Source organism: Dasypus novemcinctus, chromosome 7 (genome assembly GCF_030445035.2).
Source record: "Dasypus novemcinctus isolate mDasNov1 chromosome 7, mDasNov1.1.hap2, whole genome shotgun sequence".
In the NCBI taxonomy this organism is placed as follows: domain Eukaryota; kingdom Metazoa; phylum Chordata; class Mammalia; order Cingulata; family Dasypodidae; genus Dasypus; species Dasypus novemcinctus.
The window spans coordinates 5,452,327-5,477,929 of NC_080679.1; the positions used below are offsets into that span (position 1 = coordinate 5,452,327).

Here is a 25,603-nt window from a genome sequence, read left to right on the forward strand (position 1 = left end):
AGAGAAAGCATCTAACTACTTCAACTTTTTAATGAGACAGAGAAAAGATAATCAATTAATATTGTGACAAATCAATGACAATGAATAGACACAGCCTCGATGCTTTGAGAACATAGTCCTATAATCGTCTCTCCTTGAAAGCAACGCTGACGCCTACACCTCCAAAAACAGAAAGCAGACACATTTGCAAGCACTTTGGAGCACTTAGAAAAACTGACCACATAACAGGCCAGAAGGTCTCATCAACTCCAAATAACTGACTTCATACAGGCCACAGCCTGTGAACACACCATTAATTTACATATTGCTGATTAAAATCCTTAAGCTTGAAAACTAAAATGCAGACCCCTAAATAATCCACGTGTTAAAGAGGAAATCACGACAAAGTACGGCATAGTAAACTTCAAGAAATCCAGATAAAGCTTACCTAAAGGGAACGTACACCCTTAAATATATTTACACTTAAAATGACAAATACTAAAAATAAATGAGGGACTGTTTTACTCCACAGGCTAGAAAAAGCAAATATACAAAGGAATTAAAAGGAAAAATCAGAGAGCAGAAATTAACGAAAAGAGAACAAAACAAAAAGTTGGCCTTTTGCCGGAGGGTGTTGATTTTAATCGCTTTCTCAAGTACACTTGGATGTCTTCATGCCATTGCAGTGGAAAAGGTGAGTGAACTAGACTTCCTGGAGAGATGCTGTGGAAGAAAGTGTCTGTGATGTGCTCTAATCTCCCTCTCTTATGGCAAAGCTCGCGGCCACCAAGCCGTCCACAGGTAACAGGCCCGCTGGTTCCAGAACACTCAGCCCAGCCCCCCAGGCAGCCTCCTCCACTCACCCACGTGCCCTGCAAATATCATTTTCTGCAGGTGTGATGCAGTGAGAAAATTTGGCAAGTTCTAGTCTACAGTAACAAAACTTATACAAATGGATGCCTGGAATAAAAAAATGTTACTTCCTAGTGTCCTTGTTGACCAAGTTCTGACCAATGTAGCGGGAATGGAAGTGGTATCTGCAATTGCCAGTAAATGTCTTTAAAAATAAGGGATGTGGCCTTTTCCTTCCTTCCTTTTCCTCTTTCCTGCTGGCTGGAAAGCAGTCAGGAAGGCTGGAGCTAGGGCAGCCATCTTGGCCCAGCAGGTGACCCGTGGAATGGAGGGGTGAGGCAGACAGCTCCTGCTCACTGGCCCCTGGCCTGCCTGGCCTCCTGACCTGCCTCATGAGATGAAACAATGTCTGTCTCACCCAAGTCACTATTGGTTTAGATTTTCCTTCACTTGCAGATGAACCTAATCCTAATTGATTCAAATATTAATTACCAAAGTAAACTCAAGAAGACATAGAAAAACTGAATCTATCATTAAAGAAATTGAATTGGGGGAGAAGGAGGAGGAGGTGGGAGGTAGGGAGAATCAGTTTGAAAGAACAGAAGAGCAGTCAACATTAAGACCTCAGTACTAAGAGCAGAGTAAGGGGAGGAGAAGCCAGCAAGGGGGACAGAGGAGGAGTGACTACGTGGCAGGAGAAGCCAGGACGTGACGCCCGGAAGCCCAATGAAGGAGGTGCACGGGGAGGAGCGAGCGACCCACCATCTCCCAACACGGTGTCTAGCAACGGGGAGGTCCAGGACACGGACAAGTGTGGTTCTGTAAGGAACGGGCCCAAAGTCCTTCCTGGGATGATCTGAGGGAGAAGGGGAGAGGCGCGATGGGGTGAAAAGTGGGTGCTGAACTTCAGAGTTTTGCTACAGAGAAGGGTGAGGTGATGGGACAGCTGCTTATGGCAAAAGGGAAGTAAAGAGAAGGTTCATCCCATTCCCATCAAAATCACAACAGGGTTTTTGAAGGAATCATAGAGACTGTAAAATTCACAGGAAAGATGGAAAGATGGATTAGAGCCAAAACAACTGGGTGAGTGGAGAGGGATGATTAGAAAGTCTCTCTGGGACATAAAAACTACAGCACTATAGTGGCTATAGCTCAGTGGTTGAGCGCATGCTTTGCATACACAGGGTCCAAGGTTCAAGCCCTGGTACCTACTAAAAAAAAAAAATACAGTACTCAAAACAAGGAGGACCCAGCATGAGACATGACTGCTGGGGATGAGCCTCCCTGGTGTCAAGGGATCACTACCATCACCAGCTGGTGATGCAACTAGAAAAAGACCTTGAATAAAAGGGGGAAATGGTAAAGACAAATGAGTTTACATGGCTAAGAGACTTCAAAATGAGTCAGGAGGTCATCAAAGGGGTTGCACTTATACACGCCTCAGCAGGATCCCAGAGACAGCCAAAGTAGATACAACCCCAGGTATTGGTGCTCCTGAAGGCTACAGAGACACACAGGTCCTATGGCCATGACAGATGGCTCTGGAGTTCATTGCCTTGCCAAGGGGCCCTACTTTGAAATTTGTGCCCCTACTGTGATGGAGTTGGACTCAGATTGTGACCTCTCCACACATGCCTCTTCTGTCACTTTTACTGAAACTGTGATTGACACTGGGGTTTGTGTATGCTCAGGAGACTTGAATTTCTGGACTGTCCATGTGTCAACTGGGCCCTGAGCCTCAGCAGAGTTGCAACACCTACTCTCTGGTTCATTGGACGCACCCAGGTCAGCTGACAGGAAGGTGAGAATTGTCAACCACCCCACCAGGGAACCAAGAGTGTCTACAACTACAAGCAGGAGAATTGCATCCATCAGCCATGTGGGATCTAAGCCCCCTCTTGATTTAGTGGTGGAGTGGACATCGCCATCCCAGGGTCCACAGGATGGAGGAACATAATATGGATTGGAGTGGACTTGCTTGTATTCTACTATAGAACTGATGTGGTTCTAGCAATGGAAGAAATTGTAGCACTGATGTGGAGATGATGGCCACAGGAGCTGCTGAGGGCAGGGAGAGGGAGGAAGAGGAGTGATATGGGGTATTTTTGGGACTTGGAATTGTCCTGAATGATACTGCAGGGACAGATGCAGGACATTGTATATCCTGCCATAACCCAGGATGGACTGGGGGAGAGTGTGAACTATAATGTAAACTATGGTCCAAATGATATGGCAGCACTCCAGGGTATAGTCACCAAATGCAATGAATGTGCCTTACTGATGAAAGGAGATGTTGATGTGCGAGGAACAGGGGGTGGGGTGGGAAGTGGGGTATATGGGAACCTCTTATGTTTTTTGTTCGTTTGTTTGTTTTAAAGATTTTTATTTATTTCTCTCCCCATCCCCCCCACCCCACCCAGTTGTCTGTTCTCAGTGTCTATTTGCTGAGTGTTCTTCTTTGTCCGCTTCTGTTGTTGTCAGTGGCACGGGAATCTGTGTCTCTTTTTGTTGCGCCATCTTGCTGCATCAGCTCTCCATGTGTGCGGCGCCACTCCTGGGCAGGCTGAACTTTCTTTCGCGCTGGGCGGCTCTCCTTACAGGGCACACTCCTTGCACGTGGGGCTCCCCCACACGGGGACACCCTTACGTGGCACGGCACTCCTTGTGCGCATCAGCACTGCACATGGGCCAGCTCCACACAGGTCAAGGAGGCCCAGGGTTTGAACCATGGGCCTCCCATGTGGTAGACGGACGCCCTAACCACTGGGCCAAGTCTGCTTCCCTTATGTTTTTTAATGTAACGTTTTGTGTGATCTGTTTTTTTAAGACAATTCAAAAAATACCAAAAAAAAGCAGTATAAAAAAAACACAAGAAGGAGCTCAGGAGAGAGCCCCAAATCCCCAAATGTGCCCAGGCATGAAGGAGTGGGCAGTGCACAGGGGGACATAATCAGATCGCTGCCTCTCAGCAAAGACACACCAAGCAGATTAGAGACCTCAGTGTGGAAAGACAGCTGGTGTTATTAGAAGGCCACCTTTATAATCACAGCAGCACAGACTTTTTAGACAAGAGCAAAAACAACTCATATAGAAATGACTGATAAAATTCTATATCAAAATTTAAAATGTTTGTACTTATGGAGACCAAGTTAGACAAGTAGATGGAGAAGATATAGTGTATGAGAAAGAAAGAATTGGATTTCATAATATATAAAGAATGCCTAAAAAAAACAAACTTTTTTAAAAAAGGAAGAATACCTAGAAGGAAGCAGAGGTGGCACAACCATTTGGGTACCTGCCTACCACATGGGAGGTTCTGGGTTCGGGTCCTGGTGCCTCCTAAAAGAAGATGAGCAGACACCACCCCCACCGCAACAAGCTAGACACCACACCTGCCGCGACTAGCAGATGCCTAAACGAGCAGATGTCACAAGCCAGCAGACGCCATAGCCCAACAGGAACAGATCTGGCTCAAACCACTGGACGCTCGCTTCCCATATGGGAGGTCCTGGGTCCTAGAGAAGGTGAGGAAATAATGAGCAGACAGAAAAGAGAACCATGGGGGGAGGGGGGAAGATAAAGAAAGAAAAAGTAAATAAGAAGATCTTAAAAGAATGCCTAGAACCAATGAAAAAAAAAGGCAAACACAAGAAAAATGGTCAAAGGCATGAACAAGCAATACACAAGAGGAGACCAAGCAGCCAATTCCAAATACCTAAGAGCTCTGAAAATGAAAGGATTTTTCATAAACTTGCCACCAAAACTCATGTGAGGTTATTTTCTGCATTTTGTCCTCCCACTTCGTATGAACCCTCATCCACTTTGCTGTGGAACCGCTAATGTGCCTGCTTTCTCTGACCTCACTAGAGCATCAGGTGCTATCTGGTATTACACCACATTACAGTTCTAAAATCCAAGATGTCTACAACACAAGGACTTTGCATAAAGAACCGTGAGCCTGTACCTACTTCATAGGGATGTCGTACAGACTGAGATAATAAACACAAAGCACAGAGGAAGCAGGCAATAAATGAGAGTTATTAATATTAAAGAAGCCAGAAAGATGAAATTACATATCCATCAGACTGACAAAACAATTTTTTTAAGTATGACAATTCAACAAATGATGCTGGAACATCTGAATACCACACATAAACTTTGATCCCTACTTCACACTTCAGACAAAAATTAACTCAGAATGTGCATCTTAAAGCTCTAAAACTTCTACAAGGAAATGTCCAAGGTGACCTCTGTGATTGCAGTTTAGGTAACTATTTCTTAGATATGACATCAAAAGCATAATCTATCAAACTAGACTTCAACAAAATTCATGACTTCAGACAAGCCATAGAAGAGAAGAAAATATTTGCAAATCATATCTGAGAGAGGACTTGTATCCAGAATATATAAAGAACTCTCAAAACTCAATAATAAGAAAACAACCTAGTTTTAAAATGGGCAATAAATCTGGACACTTTACCAAAGAAGATATAGGGATGGCAAATTAGCACAAGAAAAGGTATTCAACATCATTAGTTACTAAGGAAATGCAAATTAAACCCCCAAAATTTGAAAAGACTGACCATAGCAAGTGTTGGTGAGTATGCAGAGGAACTGAACTCTCCTACGCTGTGGGCAGGAATGCAAAACGGCACTGTCACTTTGGAAACCAGTTTGGCATTTCTTAAAAAGTCAGCATACGCTTCCCATATAACACAACAATCCCATTTTTAAGTATCTGACCCAAAAGAAATGAAAGCATGTGCTCATACAGAGGCTTGACATGAATATTCATAGCAGCTTTAAGTGTAATAGTCCCAAACTGGAAATAACCCAAAATCCATCAATGAACAAATTAACACATGGTGGGGTATTTGACAGGGTACTACTCGGCAATAAAAAAGAATACTATGGTGGAAGTTTGTAATTATTTAATGAGTACCCAAAAAGAGAAATATTATATTTGTAAACTAATCTACTCCTCTGGGTGTGACACCCTTTGATTGCATTACATTCAGCTGAGGGCATTTGATTAGATTACTTGATAAGCTCACTTTCAGGCTTTTGATTGGACTGCATCACTGAGGTGTGACTCAGGTTGAGTCTGATACAAACGGAAACACTGAGAGAGACTCCTTCAGACAGACAAAGGGTAAGGAAGTCGCCATGTTTGATCCTGCCACGTAAGGGAGAGGATTAGAGGATCGCTTAAGCCAGAAGCCCCAAGAGGAGACGGTGAGCCTGGAGGAGAAGGCTAAGACCTTGCAGAGATCGGTGGCCATCTTGCTTCATACGTGACAGGATCACCAGTGGCTGACTTAAGTGAAAAAGCATCTCCGTTGGTGCCTTGGTTGGGACTTTTCATGGCTTAGAACTGTAAGCTTTTACCCCAAATAAATCCCCTTAGAAAGCCAACCCATTGCTGGTGCTTGGCATCAGCAGCCCTTTGGTCAACTAAGACAGCTACTGACATGTGCTGCAACGTGGATGAATTTTAGAATAACTCTGCTGAGTAAAAGAAACATCTCCCAAAAAAGAGCATACGCAACATGATTCCATTTACATAAAACTCAAGAGTGGCAACAAAGAGCAGGTCAGCAGCTATGGGGGTGGGGGGGGCAGAAGAAGGGCTTGCTGGGGGGCTCCAGGAAACTTTTGAAACTTTTGAGGGTGACGGAGATGACCGCCACCTTGACGGGGGCTGGCACAGAGGTGAGCAGACAGCCTTTCATTCCAGCGGGACGGCAACTTCGAGAAGTAATGTGGCCATTCTGGTAAGAGTGAGGACCTGCGCAGGCGCAGGTGCAGCGATGCTGAGTGCCGGCACAGACGCTCGAGCAGGGCCAGCAGACAGCACCAGCAAGCCAGAGCCTGCTCTGTAAATAAAGTTTTATTGGAGCACGGCCCTGCCTGTTGTTGACATATCGCCCTTGCCATGGCTGCTTTCGTGTGACAAGGCAAAACTGAGAGACTGAAGGCTGGCAAAGCCTCAAGTTTTTACTATCAGGCCCTTTATAGAAAAAGTTTGCTGGCCCCTCCTGATATGCAAAGAAATCCGTGGAAGCATTGTTTATAACAGCAAAAGACTGGAAAAACCTAAACGTCCACCAGCAAGGGGGTGCATAAACAAATAACGGAATGCTAATCTTCAATTAAAATGAAGAAACTGATCCGACAGGTACCAAAACCTGGAGGGGCACAGAAACATGTTGCCTGAAGAAAGAAAACAAGCTGCTTAGCAATATCAGCCACAGGATAACACTAAAGACTCATAAAACAGTACGATGTACACCTAAAATAGTAAAATATAAGAAGACTGGCAGTAGGACTATGAAAACTTTGGAGGACACATACCAAATTCATCTCAGGGCTTGCCCGCGAAAGGGGGGGAGGGCGGCAGGGACTGAAGGGCCTTCGACTTTCACCTGTACAATCTGCATTTCCCTTATCTACAGAAACCTAATTAATAATAAAAAGTACTTAAAAGACCAACAAGTAGGACAAATCTGATGCTTATCAACATCCTAATGAAAACAGAGTAGAGCGTTTTCCCTGCCACACTGTAATACCCCTGACTCTGAGCTCTTCTTAGCTGTGCCAGTTAGAAGCAGTAAATGTTCACTAATAAACAAGGACCCTTTATCTCCTTTGCCTTCTGAAGTCAAAAGAGTTATGAATCTCAAGTTTACCTTCAGAGGAATCTTTGGCACACAGGCCTGGTGTGCTCCGCGTAAAGAAAAGCACAGCTAATAAAATGGAAGCCACCTGACGCTCGGCGCTCATGTCCACGCGCAGCCCAGAGGGCTGCGTGCAAGGCTGCGGGGAGCCCGGGCTCGGGAAAACCGCCAGGACGCAGGACAAGGACGCGGGACACGGAAAGGACTCGCACTGAAATGCCACGGCCACAGGCCGCAGAGGGCGGGAAGGCACGTTCCTGGCAGAAGAAACCGACGGCAGCGGGGCTCCCAGTTATCAGTTTAAAGGGTTCGCGCTAACGCCCCCAAAGGACTGGCTGCGCGCGGGGCGACAGCGGCCCGCCTCCACCGCACAGTGCTGCTCGCCGCCCAGCTGAGCTCTGCCTCCAGGACCGAGCCGGGTATTTTAAGTGATGCGGTCTAAAACCTCAGTCCAGCTGGGAAAAGTACAGGTTTATATCACTGATGGAAATTGTTGGCAGATAAAGCCAAGTACCTTCTGCTTAAAGAGACACACGAGTATTTATCATGGCATTTTAAATCGTCTAGCAGCAGCCTGCCCGTGGCACCTGAGGTCCACTATCTGACCAAACGGGCATTCACCCCAACAGCCGCAGGCCCCGGGAAAGTGTGGTGGCTGGCGGGAGGCGGGGTCCCAAGAAAACCACATGGCACGTCAGTCAGGACGCTGGGGGCGGACACAGAGCTGCCCCGGTCTCTGTGCACCCAGCCAGGGCCAGGCAGCCAGTGTCCCCCACAAGCAGAGCCCGGGGGGTGGACGGGGCGGGAAGGGGCAGGCGCTCGCCTCTGGGGGGTGGTGAGGTCACCACAGAACAGGCCTTGGGTTCCTGGCTCCTGAGCACCCCCAGGGGAGCCGACGAGCCCCCAGGGAAGCGGCCCCAGGGCGTCCACCCGCCCTGAGGCGGCGGCAGGGGATGGCATCTAAAGACACATAGGAAAACACTGCTGAGGGTCAGTCAACTTGACAGCATGCCTCTGCATTCCTCAGGCAACTGTGTGGAACAGACAGGGTCCACAGAAGTCCTTCCATTACCTTCTCTCCAGATTTGGGTGGCTGCTGCAGTTTCTCATAGTCTTTCTTGGTCTCCAAAATTTTTTTTACCAGTCCACCTGTTGAAAATCAACGGTTAAAGTTTATTCTCTGCCATAAGAAACTAATCTGAATGGATAGAGGGGTAAGGGGAATGCAGAGTTCTTATTATTTCTCATTCTACACTGAGAACAGCTTCAAATAACCTTTATCTGATAAAAGTTTATAATAGACTAAAACAACAGCTGGCAGCTGGAATTAATGATAGCATTTCGGGGAGTTTGAAGGAAGCCCCATGTTTCTGAATGTACCCGGTTTTGTGCATTTGACCTTGGAATCATGCAAATATTGTATACTAAGAAAATTTTTCAAAGCCTACAAATCGAAAACAAAATGAAACTCATGAACTTCACCAATCAAATCCGTAGCCTACCATGGTGGAGAAGAATTCATTCATGACTTTAAAACACAGTGACTGATTGTACATCCCTGATGGCATACACTTTAAGGATAAGAAGACAAACATCCACAAAAAAAAAGTCCCGAAGTGATTTGAGTGGTGACCAGCCGCACTGCCGTTCTAAAATCGCCACTCGTCTCGATTAGGCGAAGCAAGCAGGTTGCTGGGGCCAGGGACTGGGGACACAGAAGAGAGGCATTAACTCAAAGGACAGAGCTGTGAAACCTGCAAGCCTGAATTCACACTGGAAACAGCAGCATGAACTCAGGATATATTATATTTTTTAAAAATGCTCTACTCTGTCCAGTGAAAACACCTGGAAGCGATAACCAACCCAGCAGCACTGGGCTCCCAGACTCCTTGTAGGAATAGCAGATTCCAGATATGGGGCAGGAAAGACATAAATTGGGCCCGAAACTTCTTGCCATATCAGAAAGCAAAGAAGGAATCAAAGTCTACAGAGATGGCATCAAAAGGCCCCAGGAGACGGCTGACGGGCTCCCACGGGTCAGGACTGGGCAATCTAAACGTGGCTAGGAAAAACGGCAAGGGCGTGAAATGAAAGACAAATACATAAAAGTTCCTTGATCTCACATAAACCCCAAAAAACAAAAATCCCCAAAACCTTCACTAGTCACCTTTGCTGGAAGGTAGGAAGCCAAAGATTACAAAAACTGGTCAGTAAAGCGGAAGCATCCGCTTCAGCCCGCCTCTGCCAGGACCGGGGCCACAGGGGGGCAGGCGGCTGGGGGGCTGGAGTTTGGCACCACAGATTTCTCCAGCCCAAACACTGAGGAGTAATAATTGAGGAAAATTGCCATTTTGCAGTCCTGAATTTTGACATACAAGGTCTATCCCAGCAGAGAGACAACCAGGCATTATAAAGGACCACCACCTACCAAACGTTCTTGCCAAAAAACCAAACCTGAATCCGATCAAGTCCATACGGGGTAAGAGAACGAGCTAAACCCAGCCCTGGGCACAGCGAGCAACACCCAACTGGGAGACGCTCGGGAGGACACGCCCAGCTTCTCAGCTAATGAAGGACAAGGGTAGAAGGCGGCGGGGGAGCCTGCAGGACCACGGCAGGGGCTTTTTAAAGCGTCCTTGTCTTTCAGAGATACAGGTGCCAGGAGTTTGGATGAAGTGACATTACCTGGGATTTCAAAACAGCCTGAGAGGGGTGGAGACTGGGGAGGTGCAGGGAGCTTGGGCCTGGGGGGTGGGGGGCGGGTGGAGGTGCAGGAAGCTCCGACTGGCCTCAAAGTGAGCCCTGCTGGGATGAGTGACGCTGACGTGTGCCACTGTGCGCAGGGAAAGGACAAGTGGCATCACCGAGCCGCAGAGCCCCTAACTCAGCAGCCTAACTGTGCGGAGGGAGAAGAGACGCGCGCGCCAGCTCCAGCCTCTCCAGGGCCCTGTGCCGGCCCAGTGCCCAGGCACCCCGGCCTCCTAGCCTGGAAGCACCAGCACGGGAGGGGCGCAGGCCCTGGTGGCCTGTCCACTGCAATTCTGATTCCTGATCCAAAACTGGATGGAACAAACACACAACGTGCTGGCACGAGACCCTGCGAGAACACACACAGACACGTACTCAGACACGCATGTGCCCACACCCGGAACCTACCGTGCTTCTCATCGTCTTCCACATCCACTGCTGGCACCTGAGCAGGAAAGGAAGGAGGAAAAAACAGAAGATTCCAGGTCACTGAATTCTGAAAATCATGTGTTCGTGGATTTCAAAAATGAATGACAAAGTTAAGGAGGGCAAGTTACTGAAAAATTAGAGGACTGCTTTGTCTACACAATTTAAAAATCTAGAATATTAACTCAGTGACGTTTAAACACAATTACCCAAAAACCCTCCCTTCAGCTCCTCACCATTTCAATTTCTGATATTTCAGCGATCTGAGGGGCAGCTTCCACCACAAACTGGTCATCCTCTTCATTGTCAGAATTCTGTGAATCTATAATCACGTTTGACACGGTTTTACCACTTCCTGTCCTAATAAAAGAAACAAAATTAAATTAGGGATGTTGTACCAGTCACGACCTCCCGTGAACTGCACGCTCCTGGAACAGGGACTCGACCGGTCACCCCTCTAGAGCAAAGCCGGGGTGGGGGCCGGAGCCCCGCAGAGCCCTCCAGGCTGGCTCCCTGGGGTCTCGCTCTCGGCCCAAGATGCAGGCTGCCCTGGCCAGGTTTCTGCCATGCTGCCCCCTCCCCGTCCACCCAGCCACAGTGTAACCCCCACCTGTCCACACCAGACACAGGGACCCCTCCCCGTCCACACCAGCCACAGTGTAACCCCCTCCCCATCCACACCAGACACAGGGACCCCTCCCCGTCCACACCAGCCGCCCTCCTCCCACCGCCACCCTATGCTCTCACACACACATACACACATGCACACAGACACACACACACAATTACACACAGGCCCCCCAAACCTCTCCCCACATCCACAGGAGGCATAGGGTCACGGGGGAGCCCCTGCGCGTGGCCGTGAGCTCCTGAAACAATGCCCTCTTCCCCAAACTCCCTGGACTCCATCAGTGGGTCCCCTTGCGGCCCCGGTGTCTGTCGTGCTGCCCCAAGACCACCCTCGTCAGGTGCTGCAACCACAGGAAGCCGCGGCCCGGACCCTTCCCTCGCGTGCCTACGGCACAGCGGCCCGCCCCCCCCACCCTGATGCCCGCCCCACCCAGGGCCGCATGTGTCCCTCTGGCCTTGGCGCTCCCCTGTGCCAGGCCCCTCCACCCCGGCCCCTCCGACCAGGCGCCTGCTCTCCCTGGGGTCTGCGCTGCCCTCCCGCCCACGGCCAGCCCCGAGCCCCGCACAATCAGGCTTCTGGCCCCCACCGACCCTGTCCCTACCCTCCGTCCGCTTGGCAGGCAAGCCCGGTGCCCGCCCGCACCTGCGCCTGGGCCCTGTGCGCGCCCCCGGTCACCCTCCCTGCAGCTGAGCCCCAGGGCAGCCCCAGGGCAGCCTGGCTCCTCCGGCCCCCACAGCACCACGGCCCCTGGGCAGGACCCCCCTTTGAGGTGGGGCTGCCCCGTGCACCGCAGGACCAGGAGCTGCACCCCCAGCCCCTCCCCACTAGGTGTCAAGACCCTTCACTGCTCCACCCTCCCTCCTCACGACAATGGAAATGTCCCCAAACACGGCCCAGTGTCTGCCTGGGGTGGCGGGAGCACAGCGCCCACCCCGGGTGTGGACGCCCTCAGGTAGGCCCTGTCCTTGAGGCCCCCTCAGCTGGGCGTGGCCCAGCTCGACCAGGATGGGTCCTAATCCCTTCACTGTGTGCTCACCGGGAAGGCCTCAGAGGAGAGAGACTCAGAGCAGCCCAGGCCGGACGCCAAGGACCGAGGAGGGGGGAGGACGGCGCCCGGCACGTCATCCCGTGGCCGAGAAGCCAAGCGTGAGGACCGCAGCAGCCGCCCAGCACCCCGCCGTCTCCGGGGAGAACGCGCCGCCCCGAGGCCGCGCAGCCGTGGACATCCCGTTCAGAGCCACGAGGCGCCAGGCCCCGTCCTGAAGCCAGGTCTGCTGGGGTGGGCTGCAGCGCCCGGGAGATCCAGCCGCCCGGTCCCGGGGGGAGGGCCTGCTGCCGGCCACAAGCCCCTCTTCCAGGGAGCGAGACCCCCTCCCCTCTCCCCGGAGGCCCAGGCCCCTTCTCCACGCTCGCTCCCAGCGCACGAGGGGAGCACAGCCCCGCAGGGCACTGCCGCGCCCGCGGCCACCAGCTGGCCTTCGGAGGCGGCACCTCCCGCCGCCTGGCCGCGGTCTTCTCCCAGGCCGTGCCCCCAGCGCCCTCCACCACTCAAGGACGTGGCTCCGGCAAGCCCCCTGGCCCCCACCTCCTCAAGTCCCCTCCGCTGGGTCATTTGCACCACCGAAAAGCGCACTGCTGTTTCTCCACCTTACACCTAACAGGACACAACGTGCCTTGACACGCCCTTCCCACCAGCCACGACCTGACCCCGTCCTTCACTTCTCTTTGCAGCAAAACCCCTGGAAAGATCTCCGATTCCTTGCTGCCCGTTCTACCAGAAACCCACTCCAATCCACCCCGGTTTCGCTTCTCTACTACTTTGTTTTGTTTTGGTGTAACTTTGTGAAACTTAGCGAAAGCGCCATCTGAAGCGCGTCTTTACATTGTTGATGACTTTTGACAGCATTTAGCTTTTCCATTTTGGTGCAATTAAATCTTTAAATAATTTTCTTCAAATTTTTCTCCATGTTTTTATGCCTAGAAAAGTCTGTCCAGAAATCAGAGTAATACAGAGAAATATAGAAGTCTTTCTTTGACTTTCAATGGTTTAATTTTGTGTGTGCCTCTGTATGTGTTGGCCTACGATCTGAGTGAGAGCCTGCCCTGGTTTTTCCTCTCCCTCAATCACAAGTTTGCAGCACCAACTGCTGCATTTTCCGCCCCGTCTTTCGGCCCAAGCACCCAGTTTCCTCACACGCATGCGCGCCCGCCCGCCCCCTCCGCCTGAGGACTGCCAGCCCGGAACCTGCCCCCTCCCGGGCGCGGCCCCCTGCCTTACCGGTCCACGGTCAGCAGCTCCGCACTTTCCTGGCGTTTGACCCGGGGAGGGGCTGGTCTTGCGCTCCCCGGACGAGGCATTCTTCTAGAGCCAAGTGTGTCAACACCAAAAAGGAAACAAGTTACGACTTTGAGGCACACCAAAGAAAACCCGGGCAAAGGTCAACACTCGTTTTCAGACCGGCGTCATGCTGGTTGGGACATATTCCACAGAATACGCAGGACACTTCACCAGCCCGATTAAAACACCCATTCTTTAAACTTTTATTTTCAGGGTACAAAAAATAATGATTTAGCATAACTATCAGTAATCAAAACATGATATGATTAAGCCAAACTTACTATTTCCCTAACTCTAGAATGTTCTACATACAGAGCTTATCGTAGCTCAGCTACTGAAAAATTACATAAACCTTTTCTCTCTTTGTACAAGTATTTCCTCCTAATTAAGGTCAAGCATTAGCTAAACAGCTGTGCCCCAGCTGTGATTCTCTCCCAAGGTCATCCACAGGTTGGAGGAACAGCATATGACTTGGAGTGGACTTGCTGGTATTCCACTATAGAATTATTGTGACTCTAGCAATGGAAGAAATTGTAGCACTGATGTGGAGATGGTGGCCACGGGAGTTGCTGAGGGCAGGGAAAAGGAAGAAGAGATGTGATATGGGGGCATTTTGGGGACTTGGAATTGTCCTAAATGATACTGCAGAGACAGATGCTGGACATTATATATCCTGCATAAGCCACTAAATGGACTGGGGAGAGTGTAAACTACAACATAAACTATAATGCATGCAGTGCAGCAGTGCTCCAAAATGTATTCACCAAATGCAATGAATGTGCCACGATGATGACAGTGGGGGGGGGAGGTATATGGGAACCTCATATATTTTTTTAATGTAACGTTTTTTGTGATCTATGTATCTTTAACAAAATAAAGACAATTACAAAAAATTTTTAGAAAAAGAAAAAGGCACACAGACCTGACACCGGGTGAAAACTCAGTAGCATTTTCTGAATTCTCCAACACCTCCGACTTATCTTGGCCAGCAGGTCCAGTATCTCCTTCTAAATGCATGGCAATTCCAGCAGCAATTCGCAAAGGAAGAAACACAAACAACCAATAAATGCTGGAAAAAACAGCAATCACATGGTAAATATGAAGGGGTGATTTTCTCCAGCTATCACTTTGCTAAAGGTAAAACAACTTTGGATATCTAAATTTGGTGAGCATAGGAGGAAAGGGCACCCACAAGTCCTAGAAATGTGAACCGGTTCAACTTTGCAAGAAATCAAAACTTGAAAGGTAGGTTGATCAATCCAGCAATTTAAGTGAGAAGAAATGCAGCCTAAGGAAAGAAACAGACATGTGTGTAACTACTAAGCCTACATCACAGCAGTCGCAGTATCATTACGACAGTGACAAATAGGTGGCCGACAGGTGAGCGATGCCCTGACCACATTCTGCCCACAGCCCTGAAAGATGACGAGGGCGACAGCTACTGCCACAGAAAGTGCCACAACAGTGCAGCTTAAGCGTGCTCCCTGGACAATGTGGTGGTGGCACAGGGTGTGCGTTAAAGTTAGGAGCCGTGGGACTGCCAGTGCTTTTCTATCTTCTCCATGTTTCTCTGCATCAAATGTTTTGTTTTGTTTTTTTACTTTGGGTATGTACCATATTTTTCTTATAATCTAAACAAAGTTATCCTCATTTTGATAAAAACAATTTAATCAGTAAATCGCAAGCCAAACTTAGTAAGACAATTAAATGTGCCTCCTTATATAGAGTAAAAGGGATTTATGCTTTCCAGGGTGGTAAAAATAATTCAGAATTTGAGCTTTGGAAATATAAGTTATCCTCTGGAAAAAACCTGAAATGTATTATTTTGAAACTTAAAACCTGTCAATTGAATCTTAAATTGTGTGTACAGTTATGTTTCCTAAGACATCACGTTGGGTGAAATATACCAGATGCAAAAGGACAACTATCACATCACCTTATAAAAAAATAAGTAGAATAGGCAAATTCAGCAGAAACTAGATGACAGGTTACAGGGGGTGGGGACAGGGGCCGGGGAGTTAACGCTTCGTCGGTACCAGGTTTGGTTTGGGGTGACGGAAGTGCTGGCAGTGGATGGTGCTGGCAGCACGACATTGTGATCCGCACATCTGAATGCTTTAGGTTTATATAAGATACCAGGATAAAAACCGTGAAAAACTCCTGAGGACTGTACAACACAAACAGTGACGCTTAATGTAAACTAGGGACATAGTTAAGAGTATAATCATAAAAATACTGTTTTATGAATTGCAACAAAGGTGCCACACAATGCCAAGTGTGCCAAGTGTTAATAATAGGGAAAACTGTGTGTGGGGGTGGGTGTATATGGAACTCTATCCTTTCTACATAATTTTTCTGTATACCTAAAACTTCTCTAATAAAAAATGTTTCCTTATTTTCACTAATGCAAATTAATTATGTAAAATATAAATCTGTGGTAAGTCTATATTAAATATACATATTTAAGACCATTTCTTACCTGCATCACTGGTGGAGTCACCTGAAAAAAAAAGCATATCAAAAAATCAGCATTTGTGTTAGTAAATCTTGAAGTAATAAATGAGCATCAAAGAATTGGAAAAAAACACATCGTAAACAATTGTGGCTGTTCACCAGGAAAAACGTGCCCATTTTTTCTAAGCCACTTTTTTAGTTTCTACTGTTGTTGTTTTATTTACAAAGATAGAAAGAGGAAGAGCAAGCAAACAAAACCGTGAATCATAAAATGAAACTACCTAAAAGTACAGAAGAGGAAAGCATATCATTGGAGCACCATCACACATGGTAGACAAGAAGCCACAAGAAGCCTGACCCCAGGCGGAAGGGCCAGTGCTGAGCGCGCAGGCCACGCCGCCCACAGGCCACGCCGCCACGCCATCCCGAAGACTTGGGGTGAGGGCGGACACCAGCCCATCCTCCCGCTGGGCGGGGGGCACCCTCCCACCAGCTTCTCCACCGGGAGGAGAAACTCGCTCCGGCCCGCATGGCCGCCCCTCGCCCTCCACCCCGGGCCGCCTTTGGGGGACAAATGTGACCCAGGCTCGGTGGGCTCTCAAGCCCCTGCGGTCACAGGAAAACGAGAGGTAGGATTGTAGGTGTGGGCTCATCCGCAGGGCACGACCTTCGCATCACACTCTTGAAACGCACGGACTCACCTGCACCAGAGCCAGACTACACACACCTCCTTTTCTAGAGAGCGGATGAGAGGCCGCCAGCCACTGCGGCCGCGCAGTCCCCGCCTGCGGGCCAACTGCCCAGCCACCCCTCGTCCGCGTGCTGCCAGCTCCCGCTGCTCCTGCAGAGCCCGTCGAGGGCTACCTCCCCGCGGGCAGGGTTCTCGGGGTCAGAGGGGGCGGCCGAGCCTAGGGGCGCGGGAGCTGGAGGCCTGCCAGACCCCAGGTGGGCAGCAGGGAAGGGGCTGGGGAGCCCAGAGGCCATAGCTCCAGCAGAGTGCAGCAAGTGGACAGGCCCGGGGCCCGCAGAGGTGGGGTGGAGCCAGTCAGGAGGGTTCTAGAAGGACAGTGTGAAAACCAGCAGTTTCAGGGTCCCCAAGGCTGGCGCTGTGGGGCACGGGGGACGGGCTTGGGCTCAAACAGGGAGGGGGCGTGCTTTGGCGAGGCCAGCTCAGCCCCCGTTGTGCGACCTTCCCAGCTTGTTCTGCAAAGCACAGGCCATTGGGGTGCGGGGGACAGACTGGGGGTTCACGGAGGGCTGGGAGACCATACGCGGATGGCAAGTGAGCAGGACAGATGGTCCCTAACCCAGGGGACGCCCTTGGGCCTCGTCCGCCTGCACCCCGGCAGCCCCCGCGTGCCCACTCCCCTTCTCCCTCTCCGGCGTTTCCCCGCCCCTGTGGGGCCTCCTCCCCGCAGGCTGAGGCCAGGGGGCGCAGCAGGCCCCCTCCTCTGCGCTCTGGCCCACCGTCCCACCCACACCACGCTCCTGTCATGTGCCAGCAGCCCCCAGAGCCGCCCCTCGGGCTGGCCTGCCCCCCATGCGCAGGGCCTGCCTCCTCCAGGCGTCTGAAGGGCCAGCAGCGAGCTGGAGAGCAAGTTCTCCTCCAGATCACCCCCGGGGCCAGGTGAATTCACCTGCCCTCGAGCCTGCCCACCCCCCCACACCCCGTCCATCACTCCACCCCGGCCCAGGCCATGCACACCCTCCTCTCCAGACGATTCTCCAAGCACAGGTGCTCTTTAAAAATCTAAGGAGAGGACCAGAGTGGACTTACTGATATTCTACTACAGAACTGTAGTAGTTCTGTAGTAGAACTACTACTACAATGGAAGAAACTGTAGCACTGATGTGGAGAAAGTGGACACGGTAGCTGCTGAGGGCAGGGAGAGGGAAGAAGAGATATGATGTGGGGGCATTTTCAGGACTTGGAGTTGCTCTGGGTGGTGCTGCAGGGACAGATGCTGGACACTGTATGTCCTGCCATGGCCCACTGGGGGACTGGGGGAGAGTGTCAACTACACTGTAAACCACTATCCATGCGGTGCAGCAGTGCTCCAAAATTTATTCATCAAATGCAGTGAATGTGCCACAATGATGAAAGAGGTTGCTGATGTGGGAGGAGTGGGGTGAGGGGTTTGGGGGGTATATGGGGACCTCTTATATTTTTTGAATGAAACATTAAAAAAAAATAAAGACAGAAAAAAAAGTAGAGAGCATTGTCAAAATTTAAAAAAATTTTTAAAACCTAAGTACACGACGATGCACCTCCTAAAGCACCTCTGGCTTCCCACTGCTTCTGCGACAAGGGCCGTGTCCTAGAGTGACCCCAGGCCTGGCACAAGCGGCCCCCACTCCCGGCTCCCCTCGCCTTCCCTGCTCAACACTGCCCATGCCGCAGCACGCTGAACGCTGCCCGCCCAGGAGCTTTGTCCGCTCCGTGTCAGCTGCAGAAAGCGCCCCCGCCGGCCTCCCCAGCCCCCCACCCCTGCCTGGTAGAAGCCCCCTCCCCCAACCACAGCCTCAGTTTCTCTCCACAGCCTCCTCTCCACTCAAGGGCAAATGCCAGGGAGGCGGGAGCCAGTGTGCTTTCACGCACCGATGCACTTGGTGCCCAAGTTCACAGCCCATGGCCTGACACGCAGTAGGCCTTCAATACGCGCTGTGCAAACAGACAAACACCTCTGGGGCACCCTCGGCCCAGCGCCTCGCATTCCAGCCACACCCCCTGCCCAGCCTGGCTGCTGCCACCTGCACGAGTCCCGGTGCCCATGCCATGCCATGCCACACCACACCACACCACACCACGCCATACCACAGGCCGTTGGCACCGCTCTAGCCTGCCAGGAGCCCTAGGGTCTTGAGAAACATGCTGAGAAAAATCACACAGAAAACAGAATCTCACTGCTATACAACTTAAGACACTGAAAGAAGATTACAGAGAGAAAATTCTGGTAGCAATAGCATTTGGGTTTAAAAATGTATACAACCTACTCCCAAATGCTTAGGAAAGAGATAAATGGATGGATGGATGGAGAGATCCATGAAAAAGAGAGGAAAGAAGGAAGGAGAGAGGGAGGGAGGGGCAGGCGTGGGGAGGGAGGGAAGGATGGTAAATGTGGCTAAATGTTAAAAGCCGGAGGAGCTGGTATCTGGGTGGGGTATGCTGGAGTTCTCTGTGTGGCTTTTGTATTATTTTTGCAACTGTCCTGTGAGTTTGAAATTATTTCAAAGCACAGAACTTTTTTTTAATTGCTCTTTGCGTGTCAAGTCTAGGGTCCCTGCTTGGCTCTCCGTGCAGTGATGCCCCGCTCTCGGGCAGGGAGCCCCTGGGTCACGTGAGCAGGCCTCGGAGGACTCCCTGCATTTGGAAGGCCACGAGTCGTGGCCCACGTCCAGGGTCCACGGAGCCACGGGCAGGGCCCGACCAAGCCAGCGGGGGCTGGGAGAAGGCGCCTGCCCAGCCAGCGTCCCTCCGGGGCGCCCTGGGGGCGGCCTCCTTACCTTGCTGTTTCGCCACGGGGCCGGCCTCGACAGTCCCACGCCACAGACTAGTGGTGTGATCATCTGAAACGCTAGCTGAGTTAGTATTAGCTTCTTTTGTTCCTGACACAAAACAGGTTAAGAGTGGACATTAGGCCAGCGCACCTGGGGGCTGTGGTCGCGGCTTCGCTCACCAACGCGCTCGGGGTCTCCGGGGCCGGCCCGAGGCAGCCCTGAGCCGCCTGCAGGGACCTCCCTCCCCGAGGTGTGGCGACGGGGCTACAACAGAAGGGGCAGACCCCCGGCTCCCCTCTGCCCACAGCGGGGCCTGGGGGCCTTGCAGCCAGGGCAGACCCCCCACTTCCCATTTCTAGAACCATCTGGCCACCACGGGCCTCCATTCACCCTCCACTGGCCAGGCCCAGGGGTTGAGACGCTGCAAAGAGGGGCAGGTTCGGGAAAGCAGGGGGAAGGAAGTATAGTTCTGAGATAGTAAACAGTAGTAGCATAATGAGAACTCTCAAATGTTTGGCTCTGATTACTGACTGGTGTTCCCAAGTTTACGAAAATGGAGGGTAGGGGCAGTGATCAAAAGATCCTTCCCACTAAAAACAAAAAATGAGTGTGGGGGAGGTAGCGGGGAGCACCAAAGAAACAGGTTTTTGAATTAAGCTCAAAACCAAAGTTGGAAAACTAACCCATTCCCTGAAGGACCCAATACTCACTTCAAAAAAACAAACCCAGGAGACAAAAATAAAATTGGCAGCATGTTCGTTTACCTGAAACTCAGTTCTATAGTTCCATAATCTTTAAAAACTAGTCAAAGAAATGGTTTATATCAGAATCAACCTGTCATTGACTATCACAGAACTGCTTTATGTAAGTTCCAGAATACATAAAGTAGATGACATATAATTCTCTAAGGATATTTTTTTCAATCTATAAAAATGATGCTGGCAAACAGTATAAAACAGTTAATTATTTATAATATTTTATAAAGGACAGCCGAAGAATCCATATGAAATCTTATTAAACCCTAAAAAACAATTCTAACAATAAATATAGATGTGGCTGTTGTTCACCATCGATTTTAGAAGAAAATACCCTAGCCCAATTATTTAAGTTCTATTACATTTCATTTTAAAGTGGTAAATGTTTTCTATGTTCTACAAGACCCACTAGCACAGTTAGCAAATCACATGTGCATTATCTCGTTTCTATAATTCCAAGAGACCAAGGAAACTTTTTCCAAAGTTCTTACTTGACTGGCATTAAGTAAGCGCTACTAAACCCCAAATTCCTATAAGCAGAAAGAACCCCAAACAGATGCTTCCTCCACCAATAAATACTGCAGTCACTCTTAATCACAGAGGGCAGATGAACCAGTCTGTCAAACAGCAGCTTTGAAAAAAAAATGATGCACTTATTTAAAAAGCAGCAAAAAACTCAAGACATAGGTAGAATCTGTTGTTTGGAACTAACTCCCTGGTACCCAGGGATCACCGGAAGCCGGCGCCCGCCGCGTGCCAGGCTGGGGCAGGCACTGCACGCGCTGCACGTGGGGAGCGGCCAGCCAGAGGGGCCCTTGAGGTCGGCGTCTGTCACTGGAACTCAGCAGGGGCCGTGCAGCCCCCAGCACCGCAGCAGCGTCCGCCTGGCTGCGCAGCCTCGGGGCGTGTCGACGTTCAAAGTGCCCCAGCAGCCGGGCGCGCTCGCCCGGGGTCAGCCTCAGCGTCGCGCTGCGGTGCCTGCAGGACGTGGCTCTGGGCGTGCAGCACCCAGGCAAGTGGGTGGGGAGGGCTAAGCGAGCCCCTGGATCCAACAGGAAGTAAAAGGGATGTCAAGGGACACCACAAGGCAACTCAGACAAGTCCACAAGGTGGAGCATTCGCCGGAAAAGCAGCCAGACCTCCCCGTAAGCTCAATGTACTGGGAAAAGAGGGGCGAGAGAGTGGGGACGTAAGGAGACAAAAAAAATGAAAATACAGTATTTTCTTAACTAGATCCTGGTTTAAAAATTTAAAAAAAACAAACAAACATGGAAAATATTTTTGAGATAATTAGAATATAGCCTTGGTTTTAGATGCTATTGGAGAATAATAATTCTGATGGTGGCTATATAGGAAAACGCCTTTTTTTAAAGCTATATGCTTCAGTATTTAGAGATAAAATGTCAGGATGTCGTTAATATACTTTGAGGTTATCTGATTACTTTTTTTTTAGGAGGTACCAGGCATTGAACCCAGGACCTCGTACATGGGAAGCAGGCACTTAACCACTGAGCTACATCTGCTCCCCAATATACTTTGAAATTGTTGATAAAAAATATATAGCTATAGATGAAGCAATATGGAAAAATACTGGAACTACTGAATCTAGCTAGGTAAGAGGTATATGAGTATAATTACGCTGTTCTTTTTACTTCTCTGGATTTTTCATAACAAAAAAGTTTAATCAATAAAACAAAATATAAAAAGGGAACCCAAGCAAAACAAAAACTGGAAGCTGTAAACAACTGTAAAGAGAACAAGGCGTATTGTACAGCTTGTGTTACAACGTGGGTGGGGGGAGAAAGTTCACGTTTTGAAAAAGAAATGGATAGACTCCCCGCTGAACTCTCCCAGCCACGGAAAAAGGAGAACGCTGACAAAACCCACAATCCCTCGGAGGAGCCACCAGGCCCCACACTGGGCACGGGCACGACTCTCCCTGCGGCTCAGGGAACCCAAGCTCTCCGCAAGGCCAGGCTCGCCAGCCAGAGCAGGTGGCACTGAGGCTGGAAATCGTACTCAAAGAGAGAAATCAAGGCACGAGAACGACCGCGGGCAGACCCAGGATGCCAAGTTAGAGGGTCAGCAAAATGCTGGCCAGCTCAAGACAGCACCTGCGACCATGAGGCAGGGCCAAGGCCAGCGCAGAGGCCAGGGGAGAAGGGGCTGGGGCGGCTGGGGGCAGCTCCCCCACCTCCCCGGGCTGCACGTGTGCAGGGACACTGCGCGCGGCTGCCAGCGGGCCACCGGCTTCATGGGAACCTCTGCGAAAAGAGCTCCAGGGAGCCACAATTCTTGCAGGGTTTTGCGCTTCTTAACCATTAGGCTTATGGTGTTTTCCCACTTAACAGCTACAAAGAGCTCAGCATATCTCCACACAAGCATTTCCACTCATTTCACCTCCACTTGTACCATTCGAAGGAGCTCTGCTCCCCCGATTGGGCTGTGCCCCTCCCCCCGGCCCCTGTAAAACTAGAGTGACCTGTCACGGAGCAGACGCCGTGGGAGCGCCAGCCGCTCTGCGTCCAGCCCCTCACTTACCCTCAGGGAAGCATTTTCACCCTCGTTATTCGAAGGAGGAAAGTGGGGCCCAGGAACCGAATCAGGTGCCCCTCAAGGCCACGCGGCTGGGAAGCAGCGCGGCCGGGGTCCGGGGCTGCGCAGGCCTGGTGCTGCGCCCCGTTCTGTCACGCGCCCCGGCCGCCCTAGGGAGCGCTGCGCCCCCTCGAGCTGCCACCGCCCACACCCTCTCCTGCAGGCCAGGGGCTGCCTGGCTGTTGGCCGCCCCCAGGAGCAGGGACCATCTCGGACGTGGTTTGGTCCCAACATGCACATCCACGGTGAAAGGCGTTTGTCCGTCAGAACAGTTGCTCCGGTCTAGCAACAGCAGCGTGGGATTACTGATCCCCCCACACTGCTGAAGACCTGGACGAGGCGCACGTGGCGTGGCCCTCGTGGAACAGGTAACCGCCCGTCACCTGCCCACGGGACCCGCTGCACCAGCGATGGAGTAGAATGTTTACAAACACACCCCCCTCAGAAAGGAGCTCTGAGGGGGGATGCACGTGCAGGAGGACGCGCTCATCATCATTCTAGCTACAGCCACCAAAAAACACAAAAATCAGAGCGATGCACGGCAAGCTCGGCCTTGAGCAGGCGGATGTCACTCAAGGAGTCTAATGTTTCTGAAGAATTTAGTCAAAGTCCCAGAAGACTAGGCTTATTGATATTTATTCATGAATTAGCCCTTTCGAAATTCCAGCATCACTCGGCTACCCCTTCCATGCCAGCAGAGGCAAGGCTGTGAACCACGTGGTATCACCAGCCTTAAATGTAAACTGGCAGGCAATGGAGCCAATGTCCCCAGTGGGCCACAAGCACTTTAAAAATCTTTATGGGAAAAAACTCCTTTTTATAACAAAGTGGAAGAGGGTAGAGATTTTAAAAAGTAAGTTCTCCATCTAATCACCCACATGATTTTACAAAATTGCAATAGTGAGAAGAAGCACTTGATTTAGATATAAAAATAAATTAGTCCTACTTAAAAAGTAAAATTTAACTTATAGCTTTATTATACATATTAGCAAATTGAAGCAAATATCAAGTCATCTGATTGTAAAACATCTGATGAACATCAGAATAATAAAAGTAATTTAGAATTATACTGAAATGTAAATATTTCATTTCAAAGTGGTGAGGAATTTAAACTAGAGAATATATTTTTCTTACCTATTTCAGAAGTTGCAGATTCCTGATCTGGTTCATTATTTAATCCAGACACTATGGGGTCTAAAATTTTAGCTGAAATATTATCTTCCTTTCTTCCTGACATAAAATAGTTAACAACAGATTAAAATATTATAATGGTTTTTACGTTTGGTTGCTTCAGTTAGGTTTTAAAGGGGCTTTAAGTCAAAGTCACCAACAAACTGTCTTGTCAACTAATGGTCAATTCTCAGCCTCACTCAGCGTGCCCGATGGGAAGCGCCAGGTGAGAAGGCCCACCCTTCAGAAGCCGTCCCTCGCCGGGCGTTCAGGACCCCGCTCTCCAGGCTGTCCTCCAACTCGCTCCCCGTCCAAACTGTGAACCTTGAGCTCCCACTCCCCCCCTTTACCTAGACCACCCCATTCCTTACCTAAACCCCCGTCTTCACCTAGACTATCCCCCTTCTTTACCTAGACCAACCCCCTTTACCTAGACCACGCCCCTTTACCTAGACCACCCCATTCCTTACCTAGACCACCGCGAGGTCACCACATGGAGGCCCGTGGCTGCAAAGACCGCCTGTGTGCTGAGAACCCCCAAGTCCCTAGGTTTACTGTCAGTTCACCCCGCTCCTCCCCTGAACTCCAGACCTGCTGCCTCAACACCTTGGTCGTTTAACAGGACAGGCGTCTCAAATTTAACGGGTCCAAAAGAGAATTCCCAGTGCTGTCCCCACTCTGCCAACCAGCTTCTCCCAAAGGTTTCCCATTTCAATAAACGGCACCGACTAGGTGCTCGGCACCCCAACCAAAGTGACCGGATCTTGATCCTTCCCCCTTCTAACAACTGATCCAGCCCATCGGCATCTGTCACCTCGACTGTCAGATCCGAGCCCCATGTGCTCTCAAGCTGACCGGTGCAAGCCAGCACTGCCCGCCACGGAGGCCTCCGCCCCGCCCCTCACGCTCTTCCCTCGGGCAGCCAACGTGGCCCTTCCCAAATGTGAGTCGGGTCACGGCTCTAACCCACCTGAGACCCTCCAAGGACGCCCACTCACGCTCACCACGAAGCGCACAGGCCTGCCTCCTGGTCCCCCTCCTTTCCTGCCACCTCCCTCTGCTCCAGCCTCGCAGGCCTGGCCTCCTGGCCTGGCCCCAGCTCCAGCCCCGGCAGCTCTCTGCTCAGCCCCCTCTACAAGGAGCCCCCGACTGCCCACTCCATTCTCTCCACTTCATTTTCCTCTAGAGAGTCCTCACTGGCCATCTATCCTTGCTTGCTCTGAACTCCTGTCGTCGAGGTTATCCACTCGTGAGTGTCTGCGGAGCAGAAAGGAGCAGCCCAGCCGTGCAGGTGGGGCCAGCGTGCTGAGGGGCAGCCCCAGGGCCTCTGGCAGTGGCAGGGGCACAGCGCCCTGCTTCACACCCCACCGCCAGCAGGGCCACATCTTCGCTGCATCGCCCCCAGATCTGCATCAGGCAGCTGAAGCCTTCAGCTCTCCCCCACTCACTCGTAGCTGCGGCCGTGCTCTACTCAGTCTTA

The 25,603-nt window shown here is 50.6% G+C and overlaps 1 protein-coding gene across 1 annotated transcript in view; it reads right to left on the reverse strand.

The window, feature by feature from the left end:
• Positions 1 to 25,603, reverse strand: part of TRAF3IP1 (TRAF3 interacting protein 1) — a 79,086-nt gene that overhangs the window by 35,829 nt on the left and 17,654 nt on the right. The window contains exons 9-16 of the mRNA XM_058301298.2: positions 24,088 to 24,183; positions 19,610 to 19,711; positions 16,131 to 16,151; positions 14,574 to 14,658; positions 13,592 to 13,675; positions 10,919 to 11,042; positions 10,665 to 10,701; positions 8,581 to 8,657 (exon numbers count right to left, since the gene is read on the reverse strand). Of these exons, the coding sequence (XP_058157281.1) occupies positions 8,581 to 8,657; positions 10,665 to 10,701; positions 10,919 to 11,042; positions 13,592 to 13,675; positions 14,574 to 14,658; positions 16,131 to 16,151; positions 19,610 to 19,711; positions 24,088 to 24,183 (626 nt within the window). The remainder of the gene's footprint in view (positions 1 to 8,580; positions 8,658 to 10,664; positions 10,702 to 10,918; positions 11,043 to 13,591; positions 13,676 to 14,573; positions 14,659 to 16,130; positions 16,152 to 19,609; positions 19,712 to 24,087; positions 24,184 to 25,603) is intronic.